Genomic DNA, 20130 nt, shown 5'->3' with positions numbered 1-20130 from the left:
ACTTAATATAACACTTATCACTTCTACCTGCCAGTGAAGTTAAACTTCAAAAGGACTTTGTTTGTCAAAACCAAAGCATACTCTTTATGATTCATTTTAGTCTATTTTAACCTTCCAGAATTAGATTTCATAAAAAAGCGCAAGTATTTTGTCATCACCTTTTATTTTATTCTTAAGAGTTTAAAAAACAGTCCTCATTATCCTGTAGGGAAAAAAAAAAAAAAAAGAAACAGAAACCCTTCTAACACCAAGAAGGTTTAAGGCTAAAGACCCAGTAAGTAAACCAAAATCTCAGCACTAAGTCTCTTTGACTAGGACTCAGCCAACTTTTTCTTTTTTTTTTATCAGGGCTGGCTCTCCACTACATCATGGTGGAAATCCCTTGTACTCTCCAACATCTGCACAGACTGGTTGACCTCTTAGTCAATTTTACTGAGTTTGCAACGCTCTGGCAACACAGACTATCTAATCTCCCTGGGATGTGCCTACCTGGATATTTCCCCCAAGTCAAAGGGCTCCTATGTGGCAAAGGAGGTGATGCACTACTGGTCTCCCATCTGCCTCACAACATCCTTTCATTCCTCAAGCTCACCAGGTGTCAGAAGGGCTGTGGGAACCATGTGTAGATCAGGAATGTAACAGCTCACCTGCCTCCTGCTGATCCCAGGAACACAAAGGTGGCTGGTAGCCTTGCCTTTCACTGTACCACCAACTCTCGACTGTGGCCACGTCAGCCACTGTGGAGATTGCATGGATCACTTTCAGATCAAAATCTGTCACTGCACTTGTGATAATATTTCATACCTAGCTGATACAAGTGCACCCTGCTACGCAAAATCCAAGAGTAACAGGTTAGCCCCCATTAGTTGGTTTTGCTCATTCTGGCTATACTGAAAGTAAGACACAGTTCTTCTAAGAAGTGACAGAGAATGCTAGAAAAGGACATACAGCCCATACATATGTTATTGACAAAAAAGTTCCTATGCTACAAATGCAAGAAATATCACCGTAAAAATATCCTGCAGAGGAAATATAAGCATCAGAAACTCCAAAAACTGGTGCTACAGGAATACTATGCTTTTTTCCTTCCCCTTAAAAGAGCAACTCCTGCCTAAAAGCTTTTGAAGAAAACAAGCCCACAAAGCAACCCCACAAACTAAACCATCAGGAATTTTTCTTCTGGTAAGAACCTGACACCATATTTGCTCCTAAATTCTGAGTTAACCTTGTCACAGTGACAACTTTTATCGGGGACCATTGCAGGACTCTGAAACTAACAATTCATCCCAGAAAGGAGCATTTAACTTTGAAGCAATGTTGTTTGGCTAAATGTAGGTTATCTAAAAGTAAGTGTTCACAAAATGTAAGTGAAAAAATATTACGAATATGAAAAAATCTGAATTATCCCATTACCCTTTTTTCTGAAATTACTTCTGAAACTGTTTCAGGAAACCTGTTATAACTCTGTGTAACTCTACTAATGCTAATGGAAATATATTCATTTGCAGCAGCTTAAGATCCAGCTCATCATTTTTTAATAGAAACCATTCCTATATGGAATTCACCACCTGAATATTACAGAAGCATGTTAATGCCAAGGACCTAAAAATAGCAATTAAATAAAAATGTTTTTCAAAGTCTTAGGTATAAAAGCCTTAAAATTCAAGGATATCCATAAATAGAAGAAAATTAAATGATATCTCTGATCTATTCCTACTTATCTCCTGAAATACCTGAAAAATTGCCAGTTTTAATGGGGGGCAGGAATGCATTTTAGACTCAATCATGTTATAAACATGTTCTATCATGTTATGAGATGTTTTTTCTCCTACTTCCCTCTTGCAAATAACTGAAACTTTAAATTTGATTTTCACACTATAAAATTAACTAAATATGATATAGCTTTAAAAAAATGAAAGAGACACTAAGGTAAGTAGAGTTTGGCTGAATGGAAAAATTAAGTTCCTGATGTTCAGAGATGAACAATTATTACACAGATGATTCCAAGAAACAAATTTCTGCTTATGATAATCTAAATATAAATTACAGATTGATATTCACTTGAACACAGCAGCATCAATTTCTTATGTGGGCAACTGCTGGTTTGCACTGCCATTTATTGATTAAATGCTCAATATACCATTCACAGTCATTCAAAAAAATCACACCTTTACTCTATGGAAAAACCCCTTAATTTTTTGTTTGTAGTACAGGACATGAGAGCATCTTTTTCAAAGCAGATTATTCCTATTAAGCCTGTTCATGAACTTGTGGGTTTGTCCAGAGTCTTTATGGGAATGTGACATTCCTGCTTAATATTTTTCTGTGAAGAACATTAAAATGAAATTTTGGCTGGGACCTATCTAACAAAAGTCAGCTGGTCAGTAGGCTTACCAGAGAATTGAGCTCTTCTGAGACTGATATCTCTCCTTTTTCAACCTCACTGAACTACGAAGTAAGTAGCTCTTTTTTTTTTTGTCTGTTTTGTTTTCCCCAAAACATTTGGCAGCTACAGTTTTCATTTCAATGTCAAATGACTACCAACCAAACCTCATGCTTTATGTCCCACAGAACTGCTGTTTTCTGACCAATGCTGCCTGTCATAATCACAATAGAATCCTATGGTGATTATTAGAACAACTTTTGGAGCTATAGGATAGATTATTTGACAACAGGTCTACTCAGTTTTGGTTATTGTACGGCACAAATGAAGATCAGTATGAAAAATTCTGAATTGGAGCCAGTCTACATACTTTTTCCTCACAGGACCTATGACAAGAAAGAAGAACAACCTTTTAAGCTATGTCCGCTTTTAAAAATCTACCTATAGTTTGAGACTGTCTGTAACTGGTTGATTGGGGGGAAAAAAAAGTACAATAATAAATAACACAAGATTAACAAAAGTGGAGTATATTCATTTAAAGTTTTTTTGCAATGGGAATCTGCAAAAATTTGGGTCTGGGGTAAAATAAAAGTAATCGCTAGTTGAAGCTGCACACCTCAAATTAAAAAAAAAATAATTTTTGGCCTTGGGACACCACAGTATCTTATTCTTACACTGTTTTTTTCTTCTGCCCTAAGCTTTGATTCAAAGGAATTGACTGACAAACAGATTTTCCTCCAAAGTATCTTTATTAACACCTTGGTGGAGAGGACACAGGGTTAACTCCACAAATATACCTCTGCTTTTTCACATTTTGGGTGGGCTTATATAGCAATTCTTTCATAGATGTCATACGCTCTTACATTTTTGTGGTTAGTAGCTGATAAACTAAATGGTTAAGCACACATTACAATACCATTTATTTTACTTAAGTGTAAGACATATTTTTTGGCTTTCTTGTTAACACTTGTCTACGTGCCTAAAAGGAACAGTTAGTTACCTATCTGTTCCTCCAAGCTTGCTTATGTATTTTTTAAGCAACAGTTAGTTAACTATCTGTCTCTCTTACAAGAGTGGTTCCCTATTCGCAGCTAGCAGTTTTGAATATTCAGTTTTCTAATTTGCTAAGTCACACTAAACCAGACCTGCTTATGCTTATCACAGTTACAATATAAAGTTGACAATTCTTCGTCTCAGCTTCCATGAATAACTTTGCAGGTATGTAAAACCTGTTGACTTTGACAGGATTATCAATGAAGCATGAAGTTATTCATAACTGCACATAGCTAATGGCAGCAGTTATACAAGGGTTACCCGCTTTATGTTATTATGTTTCAGCCACAATTTTGAGATCAGTATGTACCATGAATGGACCAAAAGGGAGAATCAGAGGGCACAGAGCAAAATTGGTAGCAGCCCAGTTGTCTGTGTATCTTACCTGAAGACTAAAACCAGATGTGATATCACAAGATATCTCAGAAATCTACTTAATTCTTCAAAGGTGTTTCAGATGCAGTTTTGCTGCAATCTGCTGTTCTCTCTTTAGGTTCACCATTGTGCTGCAACATGATTTAGGGCCTAACCTTGCTGTTACAGATGTTAGTTCACAGATGAGGGTAACTACTACTAGGACAGAGAAGGAAAGCTCCTCAGGGCAGGGATCTTGTTTTTACAGCAGAATTTTAAGCTCTTAGTACATTATAAATTATGATATGAAGAATACTGCAAGCCACAACCTCAAAAACCTATCTAAGGATGCCTTGGTAAAAGCAGAGTAAGGAATGTAAAGTGTCATTAAGAGTGAGTCAACATGCGCAGTCAGTGCTACAGGAATGACTGCTACTCAGTCCAACTGCTCACAGTCACGGGCTAAACTCCGCTGTTGGCAGAAACTCACACGAAAACCAAGCTTTTGGTAACCAACTGCAGATCCACGAGGAGCGGGCTCTCTGGCCACGCACAGGCCCTCGGCTTGGAGAGCCGGCACGCAGCGGCTCAAGCCATGTCCACCCGAGGCACCTTCCAGCCCTGTCCCCGTGGCTGTGCAGGGAGAGCTGCTCCGAAGGGTTCAGGAGACGCGGGCCGCGGGTCCCGCCGCCTGCGGGCACACGGTGCGGGCCGGCACCAGGTGCGGGAGCTGCCGCAGCAGCTGCAGGCAGGGCCGGGCGGTCGTTCCCCCGGCGACAGCAGGCAGCTCCCGAGATGCCCTCTCCGGGCTCCTCGGCCCGAACAGACTCTGCTGATTTCCTGCCAAATCCGCTCTTTTCGCCCCCCTCTTCCCTCCATGGACGGACTTCATCTTTGGCCGCGAAACCCCGAGATTCTGAGTCCTTTCTTCCCCGCTTACTTTCCCTCAGGGCCATCAACAAACACGCTCCCGAAATGTTTCCAGCCTCAAAACTTAGCAACCGTGTCCCCCGCCTCCCGCGGCGGACTCCTGTCGCTTGTCCCTCGCCTCCTGCCCCCCTCCCGCCCCGCTCCGCTGCTGCCTCCAGCCCCAGCAGCTGTCAAAGGCAGCCCGGGCCGGCGTGCACTTACCCCGGAGCACAGCGGGGACCGAACTGCCCATGAGGACCCAGAGGGAAAGGCGCAGCAGCAGCCGCCGCAGGCTCCTCGGCAGCCGGGGAGTCATCGCGGAGCCGGATCGGCACGGCCGGCGAGCCGCGGGCGGGGCGCGGGGGCGGCGAGGAGGCCGCGGCGGCGGTGGCGGGGCCGGCGGGGAGCGGGGCTGCGCGGCTCCGCTGCTCGGGACCGCGGGTGACTCACTGAAAACTTCACTTCGGCGCTGCAGGGGAAACAGGAAATCTTAAACTTCGCAAACAGCTGGGCAGGACTTTCTTACTCTTACAGTAGTTCCTTCTCCCCCTTCCCACAGTCACCCCCTCCCCTGCGCTCGCCCTTTTTCTTTTTTTTTTTTTTTTTTTTTTTTTTTCATTTAACATGAAACCTCACCCAGTTTGGTGTCAATCATCTGCTAGAGGCCAGCCCCTCTCAGGTCTGGCTCTCCCACCAGAAGCGCGTCGGGGCCAGCCCCGACGTGCAGCCCGGATCCCTGCGCCTGCTTCCCGCTGAGGCGGGGACCGGCCACAGCAACCCGCCCGCGCTGCCGGGCCCCGGAGCTGCACCGGGGCTGGGGGCAAGGCTCAAGGTCGAGAGGAAACGGCCAACTCGGAGGGCTCCTTCTCCCTACCAGTTGAAAGAAGACCCAGTCATATCATTTGGGACACGGGGACTTTCCAGAGCTCCTGCTGGCATCCGTATCCCTGATCTTAACGATGCTGCTGCAGCCGGTTTCCCCCTCTGCGGAACTGGAATCGGAAAGAAGGACGTAATCCCCAGATGAACTAAAGCAGGGAGCAGGGGAGGTTGAAGTCAGGGTAATAAGTAGGAAACCTTCACACAGACTAGCTGGGCACTCAGCTTGCAGATGTTGAAGCTGGCTGGAGCAACTTGTCAGCTGCTTCTTATTTTGCACTTACCCCCAAATGGGCTGGATGTGCAATACTTGGTCTCAAATGCTGTGTATGTGACACAGATTAAGTTCTTCTCCAACCCTCCCCAAAGCAGTTTTTACCAGAGATTTTGCCTTCTCCAGGAACAAAAAATTGCATCTATGATTCAGGAGTAGGACCACACTGATGATACCAGCTTTGTATAGCCCAGTCAGAGATTGTAAGAACCATTAGACTTTCAATCTGAATAAGCCTTGAGCTTTCTACCAGTATAAATCCAGCCATTGCATAGCCAGCAGTTGTCTTGAGACTCATTTTTGCCTCACAGTCTCCCTTCCTCTCTGAGTTAAATGGCTGGGTATTGATGGAAGGGCGAACTGATGCACATGGGGATAATTTGAAGGTGTTCCTTGGAACTGAGGTGGTTCACTTTTGTCTCAGCTACAGCACTAGAGATACAGACCTGGGTATTTCAGAAAATGGCCTAAGGCTTCAGGGGAATATATGTAATCATGCTCTGACTGTCCCAGATCAACTCTGCTTGAATTTGGAGATGTTTGCATAAAGAATTTAATTGGCCTATAACAGATGTAAAAAAAAAATGTGATTTTATGTAAATTGAGTTTTAAAAACTCCCTAAATGCATATTTTCACCATGCCATCTCAGTTGATGGTGTAAAGTCTCATAAAACTCTCCAAGAGCATTTTCCTCTCCCTCACCCTCTTAAAATACAATCAAGATTCACTCAAGCACAGTCTCTACCTTCCAGAGGTAAGAAAAATTTTGGACTCCCTTTGAGCACAGACTGGAGTGTTCTTATCAGTTCCTGTGCACTAGCTCTGTGCTTGACTGTGTTTTCAGTATCCACTTAAACAAAAGCCTTTCTCAACCCCTGTTAGTATACAAGGAGTGCTGTACATTGCTGTCTCCTTGTAGCTGTCAAGCTACAGGTGCCAAAGAGCTGCTGTTCACTTAGAAAGTTGGCTGTGTATGCTGAAATTTCCTATTAGTTTTTAGTGATCAACTTCCAACATGAAAAAGAAATTTAAAAGCCAATAAATACAGATTTAATGCTACTATTCAAACCTGTCACAATCCAGGCGTGACTTGGCAAGCTGGCCTTTGCCTCACTTGCATCTCTCTCCCTCTCATGAGTTCCGTGGCTCTTCTCCCGCATGGGCACATTCTAACCAGTCTCTCTCATCTAGAGTCTGGCACTAGGAGAGGCGCTTGCAGGAGATGGAGGCCTTGGGAAGGGCTGTACTCAGGTCTCCAACAGTCTCACACCCTTGAGTGCAGCATGGCATCACAGCTCCTCTCTCTCACATGAGGTAAAATGGCACCTGTTACCCAGTAAGTGAGGAGTCTATGACAAATGGACTTCAGAAGTCTGATATTTCAATGTAAACATTGCTTTTATTTTCACAAATACGTCATGCAGTGAGGATTGTGCTACAGCTGCACTTTGAACGTTCAGAGAACCCATGAGAGTGCTAGGTGCTACTAGAAAGTTTTTGGGTGGAAGGAAGGTAGATATCCTCAGTGGAGGAGTACTGACTTTGTCACCTATAGCCTGCATGGAAGTTGAAGTAACCCTGATTTGGTTCACAGATTTGTCCCAGACAAGCTTATTAGTAAAATCTTGTGTTCTACCTTTGAATATTATAAGTCTCCCTATTAGGGCCCAAATGCAGCTTAATCAGGATTTCCTGGACAACCAAAATATATAAAATAAGACTAAGGTGGTCATTTCTTTCCATTTCCTTCTTCATAGTTCCCAGTTCCCTATTTGCAGATAGAAGTTTATTACTTACTTCTAGATTGAAACTCTGAGCATTCAACCTCAATTGAATACCTGACTGAGGCAGAGAAACAGCCCCCTTTGAAGAGGAGCAGATTAAAGACCTAAATAATCAACTCCAGCCTGACAGGATAAGAAAGGGGCAGCTAATTTCAGTTCCTCACTCAGAAAGGCAAAATATTGAAACACAGAATATTATAAATTCTTTCTTAGCCTTAGAAGGTTATACCCAGAACACTGCTGTTCCCTGCAGCCCTTTGTTCACAAAACTAACATTTGCCTACTAATTTTCAAATTGAGGGTACTTGGCATGGAGTAGTGGCCTTTCAGCATTCTTGATAAAAGCTATGCCTGTCATGTGTATCATTCCTCTTTGGACTACTGTGAAACTGTTTTGCCTTGTATCACTGTTTGCATCGTATTTCTCTCTTAATTTAGGTTATCATAGAGTGCAGAATTATAGCTACACTTAAATGCAGTTTTCTTCTTTTGCATAATCACTGGTTTTAACTTGTTAATAATGACTTGCACCATTATGAGAACAAAAGCACCCTCAAGCAAGGGCATTTCAAAAGGTTGCATTTGTTGTAAAATATTTTGAAAAACTCATAAAAAGTGTTTGGACTTAACACAGCATTATGCTTATCTCACAGATATAATCAAATTAAAACATCTGTTGTGTGTAATCATCTGTCAGAAGCAGGAAATCAGCTCGTTATCAACTCCTGCATACATCAGAGGCAACAAGAATAATGTTATCTTCAAGATTTATCTTAGTAAATCTTTCTGTACAAACCTCCTGAGTGACACTTAGCAAAATAAAAGTTTGAAATATTATTCTAATTAGCACTAGACTCTCAGGGCACTGCTCTTCACATGATCTCTGACTTTTAGCTAGGATGCAAATCAGCCATTTTTAAGCTTCACCAAATTGAATTGTTCTGTGTTTACTGTGTATGTAAAAATACCCTCCAACAGTGAAAGCAGAAATACATTGGTGCCGGAGGAGATATCCTTCCGCAGTGCTTCTGGCAGGAAGGACCGCTAATCTCACCACACAACCTTTTAAAGGAAAACTTCCATTCTATTTTTTTAAAAGGAAAGGACATTTGGAGACTTTATACTGTCTTCTTCAGCTTCTTGTACTTCTCACAATGGGTATCTGAGCTGGGGGGAAGCCTTGCACATCTCCGTAAATGTGTTGTATCTTTTGTCTTGAATCTTTTACGTGTACAAAGAACTAGTAAAATTAAGTCTAGATGATGTGGCATTTTTAAAAGACATGGAAGCAAATTATTAGATATACTATGAAGATAATTTAAATTACTCAAAAATATGGTTACCCATGGAACCTGTCTCCATTACTACGTAATTTGTAGTATTCATTATCATCAAAGCTTGTTTTTATAGGCTCTTCATTGGAAAGAATTTGAACATTGCGTGCCAAGCCTCAGAAAATATCTGAAACTATCAAAGAACTTCAGTAGTATAACAGAGGCCCTTCTGTTTCATTTTTCCCACAGGAACAGAAGGGAGTTGTGAATCTATGATAGAGTATATCCCTAGATCTAATCTGAAAGAATCTCAATACTTCAACCACAAAGCCCCAGAACTGAGGAAAGTATCCTCCCACCCCACCAAGCAGAAGATCATGTCTGTGTTATTCAGGAATGCAGTACACTGATGATGTTAAACTGGCTCATTTGACCGGATCTTTAAACAAATTTATTTGTAATACCACAGCTGTTCCTCTCAGAAAGGAAATGCATGGTTCTATAATTTTTATCTGCAAGGCAACTTTATGGTCTGTGGTCACAGGAGGTGGCTACTGTGCTTTAGAGGTCAGAAGCAAGCAGTTCAGGAGGATCCAGAATGCCTTGGGAGCTGGATGTTGTTCCAACAGTGCTGACCCTGTAAGAAATGAGCTAACTGTGGTTTCCAAATAACTTAGCTGATAAAATTCACTTTTGTTATTTTCCTCCTCTCTGACTAAGACCTTCATCAAACTAGCCTGTGAGCCCCCTTTTTGGTTTGTACACACACAGTCTCTCACTTCTTCCAATTGGTGTAACATCTCAGTTGGAAGAGTGTAACATCTCAGTTGGAAGACTGTAACATCTCAGTTGGAAGATGCTTCCCATGCAATCCTACCAGCCCTGAATGTTGGGAAGCCATTTCCCTTCACAACTCAGGCCAGACTTGCTACCATCAGTAGTTTCAATTCCTGGCTGTAGCAGTCTAATACAGAGCAGTGCAAATTACATGCTCCTCACCTGAAACTCTCAGGTGTGAAGGATTCCTACTCCATTCCATAAGTGTGGACAAACCATGGGGGCATTAAAGACCTCTGCAAGGATCAGGGAGAGATTGTTAATTCACAGCTTCAGTGATATTCACTGCTCCTTGCATCACTAGAACAGTATAGGGACTATTAGAGAAAAAACTTTAGTGCAATTTGCACCCATTTTGTTACCTTTTTTTCCAATATTTAAGTGTTAAAAATTGTCCTTCACTGAGAATTAGATGCTTTGAAGCTAATAAAAGATGCAAGATTGACTCCACTGTCTATGAAGAAAGAACACATGCATTTTCTACCAATTTGGCAATTCTGGAGTGTCAATTTCCCTAGTTCTATGCCCGGATACTGACTTCAGTGAGGGAACAAATGCACATTGCTGGTTCAAAGTTGGTTTTTCCTCCCATAGAAAGATGTATAACATTTCTTGCTCAACTTTGCCCTGTCTGTAAGAATATTTTTATGTATCTGCTGACCTATGGCTGGAGAAAGTGATTTGGTAATTCTCCTGCTTATCACAAATTGAGGTACAATTGAGAATGATGAAGGATGAGAGTGTGAGTGAATATTTTGGTGTCTCTTCACACGCTTTGAAGTATAGATAAAGGCACATCTTGTCCAGTGCTACTATAGTTTGGTCTCTGAATCATGCAGCAATTGGAACCCTCCTGTCCTGTAGGATGTCTGCCCATCTAATATTAAAAGAATGCTTAGAAATTGAGGAATGTGTAGACTTTATGGTGAGGTAAACACGACAGCCAGGCAGCAGGGTGGGATGTACAGAGGAGTGTAGTGGTGCTCCTTAGAGAGTGAGAAGATCGTGTTGAAGTCAGACCAAATTTTGTGAAGAGCTTTTATAGCACTTGCTATTTGACGCATGTATTTGCTTTCCTTAAGTATTAGCTTGGTTTTCATCTTTTCTTTCTTTGATGATATTTACTGTGTTTCAAAAATAAGAAAAGAACAAAAAATCAACTTCAGTAATCTCCATCACAAATGAAAAATAATGTACAGCTGTCTGCATGACATTACTCTTTTATGATTTAAATGTTTTTCCTTTAAAGGGCATGCTGTTCTGAATTAGCGTGTCTTTCTTTTCTTCATTTTGTTTCCTTTTTTTGCCTCTATTCTTTGTTTTCCTTTCTCTTATTTCCCCTATTCTCTATTACATCTTTTTTTCTTTTCTTTCGGTTTATTTGTTATGAGTGTTTTAATCTGTCCCCATTGACTTTTCCTCTGGGTGTCAATTGCAGACTGCCACTAAAAAATTAATTTTTTAACATCTTTGCTATTAGTGCTATTTCAAACTATGGTAATGTTAGGCTTAACAAGCTGCTTCTTCAGAAGTGTGTTTGGGTGTGCACATTAACGGTGACTGTTAGTTTCACAGCTAGCAACCACTACACTCAGTTAATTTATCAGTGGTAAAACTTTTGTGTCTTGTATAGTGCCTTTGAGTCAAAGCCCTGAATAAAGGGCACAGTGAAATGGGAGTGGCATAACATACTTCACAGCTCATTTATTTGCCCTGTTAACAACAATGAAGTGTCCCAGCTCAGGCTGGTCTCCATTCCTTTACTGCCCAACAATTTCTAGGTATTCTCAGATGTGGCAATAAGCTGATATGTAGAGCCCTGGAAAAATACCGTAGCACTGAGGTTCCACCTTTTCTAAGAGTGCAATCACTGATGTGTGGGTGGTGCCGGCAGGGTATAGCTGAACTGGAGTTGGTGTTGCACAGTGGGTTTGATCTCCTGTTCAGAACCTGTTTCCACTCCTCTCTGACCTGCTTATGAAACTTAGTGGCATATTGGGGAGCACAGATCCTATTTTCACTGTAAAAATGTGCTTGATTTGCAGCAAGAACACAAACTGACCCATGAGAGTGGTGAATGTCTGCTAGTGCTGTCCCACAGTTTGCCCATCTGTGAACTCTTCCATCCTTTATGGGGACTGGATCATTTTCTCAGATGAATGCTGCGCTGTGATCCACTCTCAGACTTGCTTGGCACATTATGCTGGAAGATTCAGAGGGGACAAAGGTAGATTAGGCTGATTTATGCACCAAGATCCAGATTACCAGAGCCTATGCTGACTGCAGTGAAGACCGACTTTCCATGTAACTAAATGGGAAGCTAAAACACCAGCAGACTTTTACCATAATCCAGGCTTGTAGCAGGATGTTTCAGTCTCAGAGCATCTCCTTTCTGTCCTGCCTTCCCTTCTGCCATCAGTGCATTATCTCACCTACTCCTTTACTCCTTTAAGTTCCTGAGTCCTTGTTCACAGTCTCCCTGCAACTATTTCTAACCTTCTCTGAGTTCCTGCCAGCTGCCACAGCCTGCTCAGCCCACTCAGCACAACGTGTGGCTCATTGGACAGCAGCCCCCAGGGCTGGCAGGGTTTGACATACTTTCTTTGTGTTGTTGTGCCCTTCAAAGATATGCTGGGGTACATGTCCCAGCCCATCTCTGTGCCTCTTGTGGAAGACTTTACTTGTTATTTCCTGTAAAGTTTCTTAAATCCAATAAAGATTCAAGGAAAAAAGTAATCTGAAACACCTATTAGGTCATTGTTTAATTTCTTTCCTTACATAACTGCAGTGGGCAAAAGGATTTAAAAGGCAAACATGATTTTTAGCACTTTTATACTGTGATAAAAGTTTGCTGCTACCATAGTCATATATTGTCAATATTCATTGACAAGAGGCTTTTCATCACGGACTTTTTACCTAGAAAATTGTGGCGTAAGTGCTGTCTTGGACTCTCTAAGAACTGGGATATCTAGCTGCTGCTTATTGATCAGTTTTGATATTGTTCATCCTCTTGGGTGTTGGTGAGAACAATAAGAATCTGTCAAAGAATGAATTTACACAGACAGTTCAAATATTGTTCCTTCTCTATCCCACACCAAGGCAGATATGGCTGTCAGCCCAATCATTTAGAACACAGGCTCCAAAAAACTTCAGTCACACAGAACATCTTCTGAAAGTCACAATTCCTTCCATGTGCCGTGACAAATGGTGTCAGCTGTAAGAGTATTGCATGATTTTAGAGCATAGAGCCAAGCTTTGCTGCCTTCCTCTTTTCTGCTCACTTTACACCCACGTCAAGGCAAAGGAAGATATGCCTTTGAAGGGGTTTTGTTGGTGACAAGAAGGCAGGCAGGTCGTGGAGGTGATGAAGGGAGCAACATACTATTTTGCCTTTTCTACATAGATGTGTAGACCTCTCTCTTACTGAACTGCAAGTCAAATAAACATAACTCATAATCTTCCACTGGAGTAATCACTAGAGAAACATAAGTCTTTTTTTGCAAAAAACTTTTATGTTTTGCAGTGGAATAAATGACTTAAGGTACAAATTATCACAGTTGCATTATTCATGACACCAGCCTATTCTCTTCAGCTTTAAAAGTTTTCTAAGAATTACAGAAAACCCAATGATTCTTATAGATGAAGAGATACACCACTCCCTGTGAAGTGCTCAAAGATTCTCAGCTGGAATGTATCGTGTTGGAAAAGATGCTTAGGAAGTACAGGCAAATTTCTTTTCTCACAGTGAACATTACAACCTAAAAAAAAAAAAAAATGTTGCTTTCCTTACAGCACTTACAAGACTTTTAAACAAGAAGGTATATTTATTCTTATTTCTGTTGTTTATTTTTGTGTGTGGCACATGAAGGGGACTCATACCTCTGCGGATGTATTTTCTCCTGTGCAATATGGAAGTAATAATTACTACCCCACAGTGTGGATAAGATTTATCTGTTAGGGCATATAAGCCAGACTTCACTTCCCAGGTGTAAAACACCATAAATGATATATGTACTTTATAACTCTAGTATGTTTTCTTCTACACTGCCTTTCAGGTGCAAACTCCCTTCTCTTTACAGTCTTTGTGTTGATGGCTCTTAACCAGACATCTGCAGTATCAAATGCAATTCATCTAAGGCATGCTAACATTACCACTTACTGCATGTAGCTCAGTACCAATCATAGACTGGCAACGTGAGCTTCCAGGTGTGAAAGAAGTGGTGACAACTGAGAACTGCAGGTGCTGATTGAGTGTGTAAGTCAATATGCGATAAGCAGGAACCAGTGTGAACTTTGGTTTCAAAGCCTAACAAGTATTTTGCAAAGGTTGCATTTGCAGCCCTAGACAGGAATTAGAGGTTGTTTTGCAGCACCCACAGAATAACCTTCTGCTGTTGCTCTACAAAGGATGCACACTAGTTTCAGCTTTTGCAAACCAGTTTACCACAGAGACTGCTTTGTGGGCTCCCCGCTGCCTTGCTGGTGCTACTGTACACAGGCAGCTAGGCTGCTCAGAGCACACAGCTGGTAGGGGGCTTGCTGCCTCCTTCCCCAGCAGGCAGCCATTTCTGGCCTTCATCTACACCATTAGGAGATGGGCCCCAAGTTGTAAAGTCTGAATCTGGATCCAAACACAGTCTTCTTCTGTGTTATCTTCTTCACAGGAGATCTTATCCTAGGTTTGGGTTTCCTCCTTTCAAATCAAAGACCAGCTGCAAAAATTGTCTTTCAGCAAAAACTTCCTCAAAGCTTTGGTGTCTGGGGTTGCAGTTTTGGTTTAGATCCATTTCTAGCTATTTTTGAAAATTCTGCATGTAGAAATTTAAGACCAGACGTTTTTCTCACTGAAGTCAGTAGGGTCTTACTTTCTTGACATTGATTTAAAAAAGGTACTTAGATTTGTAGAAATCTCCATTTTGTGATCTCAGTTATTGTATTAGACTCATGACCATCTCTATTTAGTATTAACTCAGGATACATGTCCAAAAGAAAGTCCTTGTTTAGCTTGACCTCATACATTCTAATAGTTGCTTTTGGGGTGATGGGTTGTCTCCTCCAGAAATTTAGTGCCGAGATGAGAGCAGATCACCAAGCCGTCACAAGGCAATGATTTTTATGTTTCTGCCATTGTGTAAAACTCAAGTTGGACCCAGGAAGATGAGAGCTGCTGGTGCACTGAATGGCTCAGAACACCTGTTGTCCAAAGGAAAGGACAGCACTGCAAGCAGAGTACAGCACTTCCCAGGCTCACACAGGAGTTTTTAGAAGAGTTTTTGCTCTTAGCTCTATGTTGGAAAGAGTTTTTGCAAACATCTTGCTCTAGGAAAAAGAGTCTTCCTAAAGCGTATGTTATTAGTTATCTTTGTTTGTTTGTTTGTAACGAAATTAAAATTGAATGGGTTCTGCTCACTGAGCAGCACAGAAACAGCAGTTGGCTTGAAACAAAATGAGCTCAACTTGAAAAAACCCTCAGCTTCTGATACATGTTAGGCAATTTCCTGGTAAAAGTGTGATAAAGATTATTTGTATAAACAGTTGCTTCTCCAGCCATGTAGAAAGAAATGCTATTAACAGCAGGGGGTGGCTGTGGTCACAGTTAAGCAGTTCTCTGTGACCTTAGGTTACTAGCCTAGCACTCCTCCACAACGCTGCAGGTTGCTCCTGGGCTGTTGTCAGCCTCTGAAACACATCAGCGGTCTTTGTTCTGTCTCTGTGTGAAACTTCATTGTGTTGGATGAAGGAAGTCTTCATACATCTGAATTTCATTTCAGAGGCCCGATAATGACAGCTGTTTTTTAAGTGCTTAGAAAAGCAGCCAGAGCAAAAAGACTCTATCAGATGTTAGAGATCAGAACAGAGCCCTAGGAAAATTTGCAGTTGCAGCAGCACCTGTCATGTCAAACTACTATGCTGTTAGGCTATGTAGAGAAGGAAAGAAGAATAAATTCCTGTTGTTACTTATGGTCACATCTCAGTTCTGTTCCTGCTCTTATCAGATGAGTGTAGGCAAGAGATTAAGATTTCAATATACAAAAAAATGGTTGTGCAAGGAACAAGCTACTAAGTGTCCATGTTGCTGGAAAATTAGACCCTTAGAATGCTTTCATATTTTTGAAAGGGACAGGAAGCATTTTTTATGGGATCAGCTTCACAGTGTTGTGAAGCTTCACAGCTTCACAGTGTTGTGAAGCTCACATAACTGTGGGATGCTTCTCGGCACTGGAACTTGGGCAGAGAAGTACCTGCATAAAGTGTTACCAAGGTCACATTTTAAACTCTTTCCACATGTCAGCTTTTCTATAAACAGAAATTCCCTAGCACTGTGCCATAGTGAAATGCTTTGGGGTTTTTTTTTTCCAGATAACAGCTTCATTATAATGTCTGCATAAATGATGTAAATATTTATCACGGTACATGAGGACCTGTGTGACTCTCTTTGACATTCAAGGGACTAGTATATTTACTGTCTAGATGAATCAGTCCTTCCTTTAATAAGGGAATAATTGAATTTCATAGAAAACCGTGATGGTGAATTGTTACCTCAAGAGAAACAACAGCACACCCCTTCCAAAGCCATTAGAATAGGCCTCTGGACAACCTCTGCAGAACAACCCACCAGCACCACATGGCAGAGGGAGAGGTGAGCCCCATTTGAGTCAGTGAATCTTGTCCTTCAGTTGTACATTGACTTTTCCTGGACAGTTAGTGTCTCCACCTTTTTCTACAGGAAAAAGATTACTCAAGCTGATGGCAATGCTTCTGTATGAATATGCATACGATTAATGGGAAGATCTTTTCCTACCTTAAAATAGAAAGGAAAAAAAAAGATTCTGAAGTTGTGTGAGCTGCTGGATATTTGGACACAAGCTGATATTTAGCTCATTTTCTTTCACAAGCCACACCTTGTCCAGCCTTTTACATAGTATGACTTCTCCTTCTTGTACAGTACTTTCCAAATGTGCTTGAAGACTCTTAGTATGTATCATTTCTTTCAGTAAATAAGTTCAGGCAAAAAAATCTACAGTGGAATTGTTTTAATTAAATAGTTGTTGAAGAGATTGCCAAGGGAATTGAGAGAAAAAGTGCCACCCTTTTTAACTGGGTGGAAAGATGTTCTTGGAGAGTTATGTGCTGGGAATTCATTTGTATCATAATATATTGGCCCTGTACAATATTTTGTTTGATTGCTGTGGCAGCAAACTTAGCTACAATGGTTTCACAGAGAGATTAAAGCAAGGTAAGCAGTTTTTACTGTGGAAAATTACTAAAAAATACCTTACTAGTGACAATAAGCAACTCTTCAGGGAGTACCAGTTTACACACAGATTAGCAGGGTTAGCAAGAGTTTTTGCAACAGTGCCACCTGGCCTTCCTTTGGAGGAGGAAAGTGCTGCACATGTCTTGTTCAGGTGGAGCACTGCACCTCTGAGCTGTAGCCAAGAATAAAATATAGGCAGTAAAATTCAAAGATGTCCAACCTTCTTCCTTGAACAAACAATGACATTCTCTGAGGTTCTTGAGTTGTAATCAGAATCAATTAAATTAAATCGGTAAGAGAGAGATCTGTGGATTTCTTTACCTTTGCTAATGTTGATCTACCTTGGACAATCAGGATTCAGTGTGAATCATCTGGAAAGGATGAAGGCATTAGTACTCCTTTAGCTCACCTAATAAGGTACTGCTTTTAATACTTCAGCAAAATAGTAAACCTTTTCCTGGGAACTATAACTATTTTACTGCTATTTACTCTGAATGCTTTTATAATTTCCAATGTAACTGTTCCTAAACTGCTTAAGTCTTACTGGATAGGAAGAACTCGTGCTGGAAGAATAAGCAATTCATGTTGCTCAGTTGATCAGGAATGTTGTTTTTCTTCAGTGTGAGCTATAGTCATCGGATCCATGTATTCATTTTTGTGACACCCCTGAGAAATTACTCTGTGTTTCTGCTCCACAAAGGAAGGAAAACAGGGAAGCAGCAAATATAGCAGCTTTCCCTGAACTGAGGAAGTTGCACAAGAAACATTCTTTATGATTTCCCTAAGAGGATCTGTTGGATAAACCAGTTTAGTTCCTTATTCCCCAGGAGTTCTCCTTATTCATGACATTAGAAAGGACTAAGATTTGGTGAAGAATTTTTAGAAAATCTAAAGATATACTCATTGTCTAAGCTTTGAAAGGGAACAGCATCGCATTCCCTCAGCACGCTCCCTTAAAATATTTTTTAAATACTTAGAGTTTTCACAAGTGTTTATCTTGCTGGTTTTACTGCCACTCCTCTTCCTCCTGTACACCCCATTTTGCCCCTGAAATGATCAAATGAAAGAATAATTAGAAAAACACTAAAGTTTAATTTCAGACTGCCCTGATAAATCTTCTCCAGATTAGAGTAACAATAATAAAAAAAGAATATAATCTTCAAAATAATGCAAATTTCTCATTAAAGAAAACATGCAATTTATTTTTTTCATTAACTTTTTGGGCTTTAGAAGCACTGGCAATAACTGTGGTGACTGTGATTACTATCCTGTTACAGAGAACACAGTAGCTTTTGTGGCAGGGTTCAAAAACTGATCAGAACAGCTGGTGATGGAAAGAATGACGTAGGTAACTGTAAAAAAGTTGCCACATTAGCTTGTTTTTCTTGTTGAAGTTTTCCACATACAATAAAAATTATCTTATGTAGATGAAAATTACAGCCAGTGATAGATTTGAAGAACTTAGAAACCCTTGGAACTGCCCTATATTTCCACCTGCGGAGACTAAGGAGAGTGGCATTTCCTTGTTCTCCTCAGCTTTCTCATCAGTTATTAGTGTTAACTGTTTCAAAAACACACAAATGAGATAAGGACATTTTTGTACAATAGCTATTGCACAAAAACAAATGTAAGTACCATGAAAGTACATCTATAACCCTTTTGGATGACAAAAGGGTTGTAGTCTTACAAGGCTGGATGAATGGCGAGGGACAGAATGACATACCCATGTTCATACATTAGCTGTATTGCAGCAAGGTCCTATGTCTCTACAGAAGGCTGGTGATGGGGGAGAGTTTTCTTTACTAAGTAAAATGTAAAATTAAAATGGATTATTTGAGTTAAACCAATGCTGTGTCTCCATGGACACTGTTAGACAGCTTTACTCCTAGCGTGTGTTACCATAGACCAACTAAGGTGGGAAGTCACCTTCACAAGTAGGAGATGGCTATCTAGAATAAGACTGAGATGTGTCCATTAATTATGTTCAGCTGGAAAAAATACCAGGAAAAAAAATCATATGTAATAAAAGACCAGAAACTTAAAGACATGCCTCCAAAATGACATACTTTCTTTTAAAAATTGGAAGGATGACAGATCATTGGGAAAAAACATGGTCCAGATGGTGGTAGACTCTGTATTTCTTGATGTCTTCAGATTGAGGAAATGTGTTGCGACTAAATACAAGTTACTGGACTGCTTCAGAATTAAAAAAAAAATTGATCAGACTAAATTAATTAATAGTCTTTTCTGGCCATAAATTCCAGGAATCTTTGAAACAAAATAGTAGGAAAAGTGTGGGCAGAAGCTCTATCTGTCTAGCTCCAGCTGCTTCTTTTCATTGGCTGTGGGTTCATGAAAGAAAAATGCTCTAATCCATGGCTACTAGGAGAGTGAGAATCTGTAGCTTTCTTTTTTGTCTTTCTCTCTGAGCTTCTCTGCCATTTACACCAGGCTCTTTCTACATGTATAAATTTGTATTTCTTGTGGAAATTCCTCCATGAGTGGCAGGAAGGAAGAGCCATGGCTTCAGCTTCATGGGGTCTGTGTTGGGGAAAACATCCCTGCCTTCAGTCTGACAGAAATGTAGAAATTTATGCTGAAGTATTTGAGTAGATGTTATTAATTAACCTCATACCAAATGCCTTGTCCAAACTCTGTGGGCTACCCACTCTCCCCAGCAATAAACACTATGAATGGCTCCTACAAGCAACACCTGTGTTGGATGTGCCTGCCTGTCTACCTACCCAGCTTTCCTACAAGAATGTCAGTTTGGAATTATCGTTTCTCTTATTCTTGCAATTGTGCCATACATGAGGTAGAGCAAACCATTAATTTCTTTATGGAATCACAGAATAGCCCAGGCTAGAAGTGACCTCAAAAGATCATCTAGCCCAACTCACTGAAAGCACAGAACCAAAAGTCAGGCTCTATTCCCAAAACACTGACAGTCATAATAAATACCTATTTTCTACCAGCCTTTATTTCTTCTAATTTGTGAACTAGTTGCATTCATCAGGTGTAGAGTTTAGGCAGTGAGGTTGTCCCAAAGCATAGCAAGACGTGTATGTCTCTTAGCCAGCAATGAATGTAGCTAGAACAGTGATGGAAAGAGAAATTGGAGGAG

The 20130-nt window shown here is 40.9% G+C and overlaps 1 protein-coding gene across 1 annotated transcript in view; it reads right to left on the bottom strand.

Moving 5' to 3' along the window:
• Positions 1-5233, bottom strand: part of TGFBR2 (transforming growth factor beta receptor 2) — a 59650-nt gene extending 54417 nt beyond the window's left edge. The window contains exon 1 of the mRNA XM_027639346.1: positions 4922-5233. Coding sequence (XP_027495147.1) covers positions 4922-5015 — 94 coding nt within the window. The 5' untranslated portion in view covers positions 5016-5233. The remainder of the gene's footprint in view (positions 1-4921) is intronic.
• Between the last annotated feature and the right edge of the window lie 14897 nt (positions 5234-20130).

This window comes from Corapipo altera, unplaced genomic scaffold, assembly GCF_003945725.1.
Source record: "Corapipo altera isolate COAL_440 unplaced genomic scaffold, ASM394572v1 44, whole genome shotgun sequence".
NCBI lineage: Eukaryota > Metazoa > Chordata > Aves > Passeriformes > Pipridae > Corapipo > Corapipo altera.
This window is presented reverse-complemented; position numbering and strand designations above follow the sequence as displayed.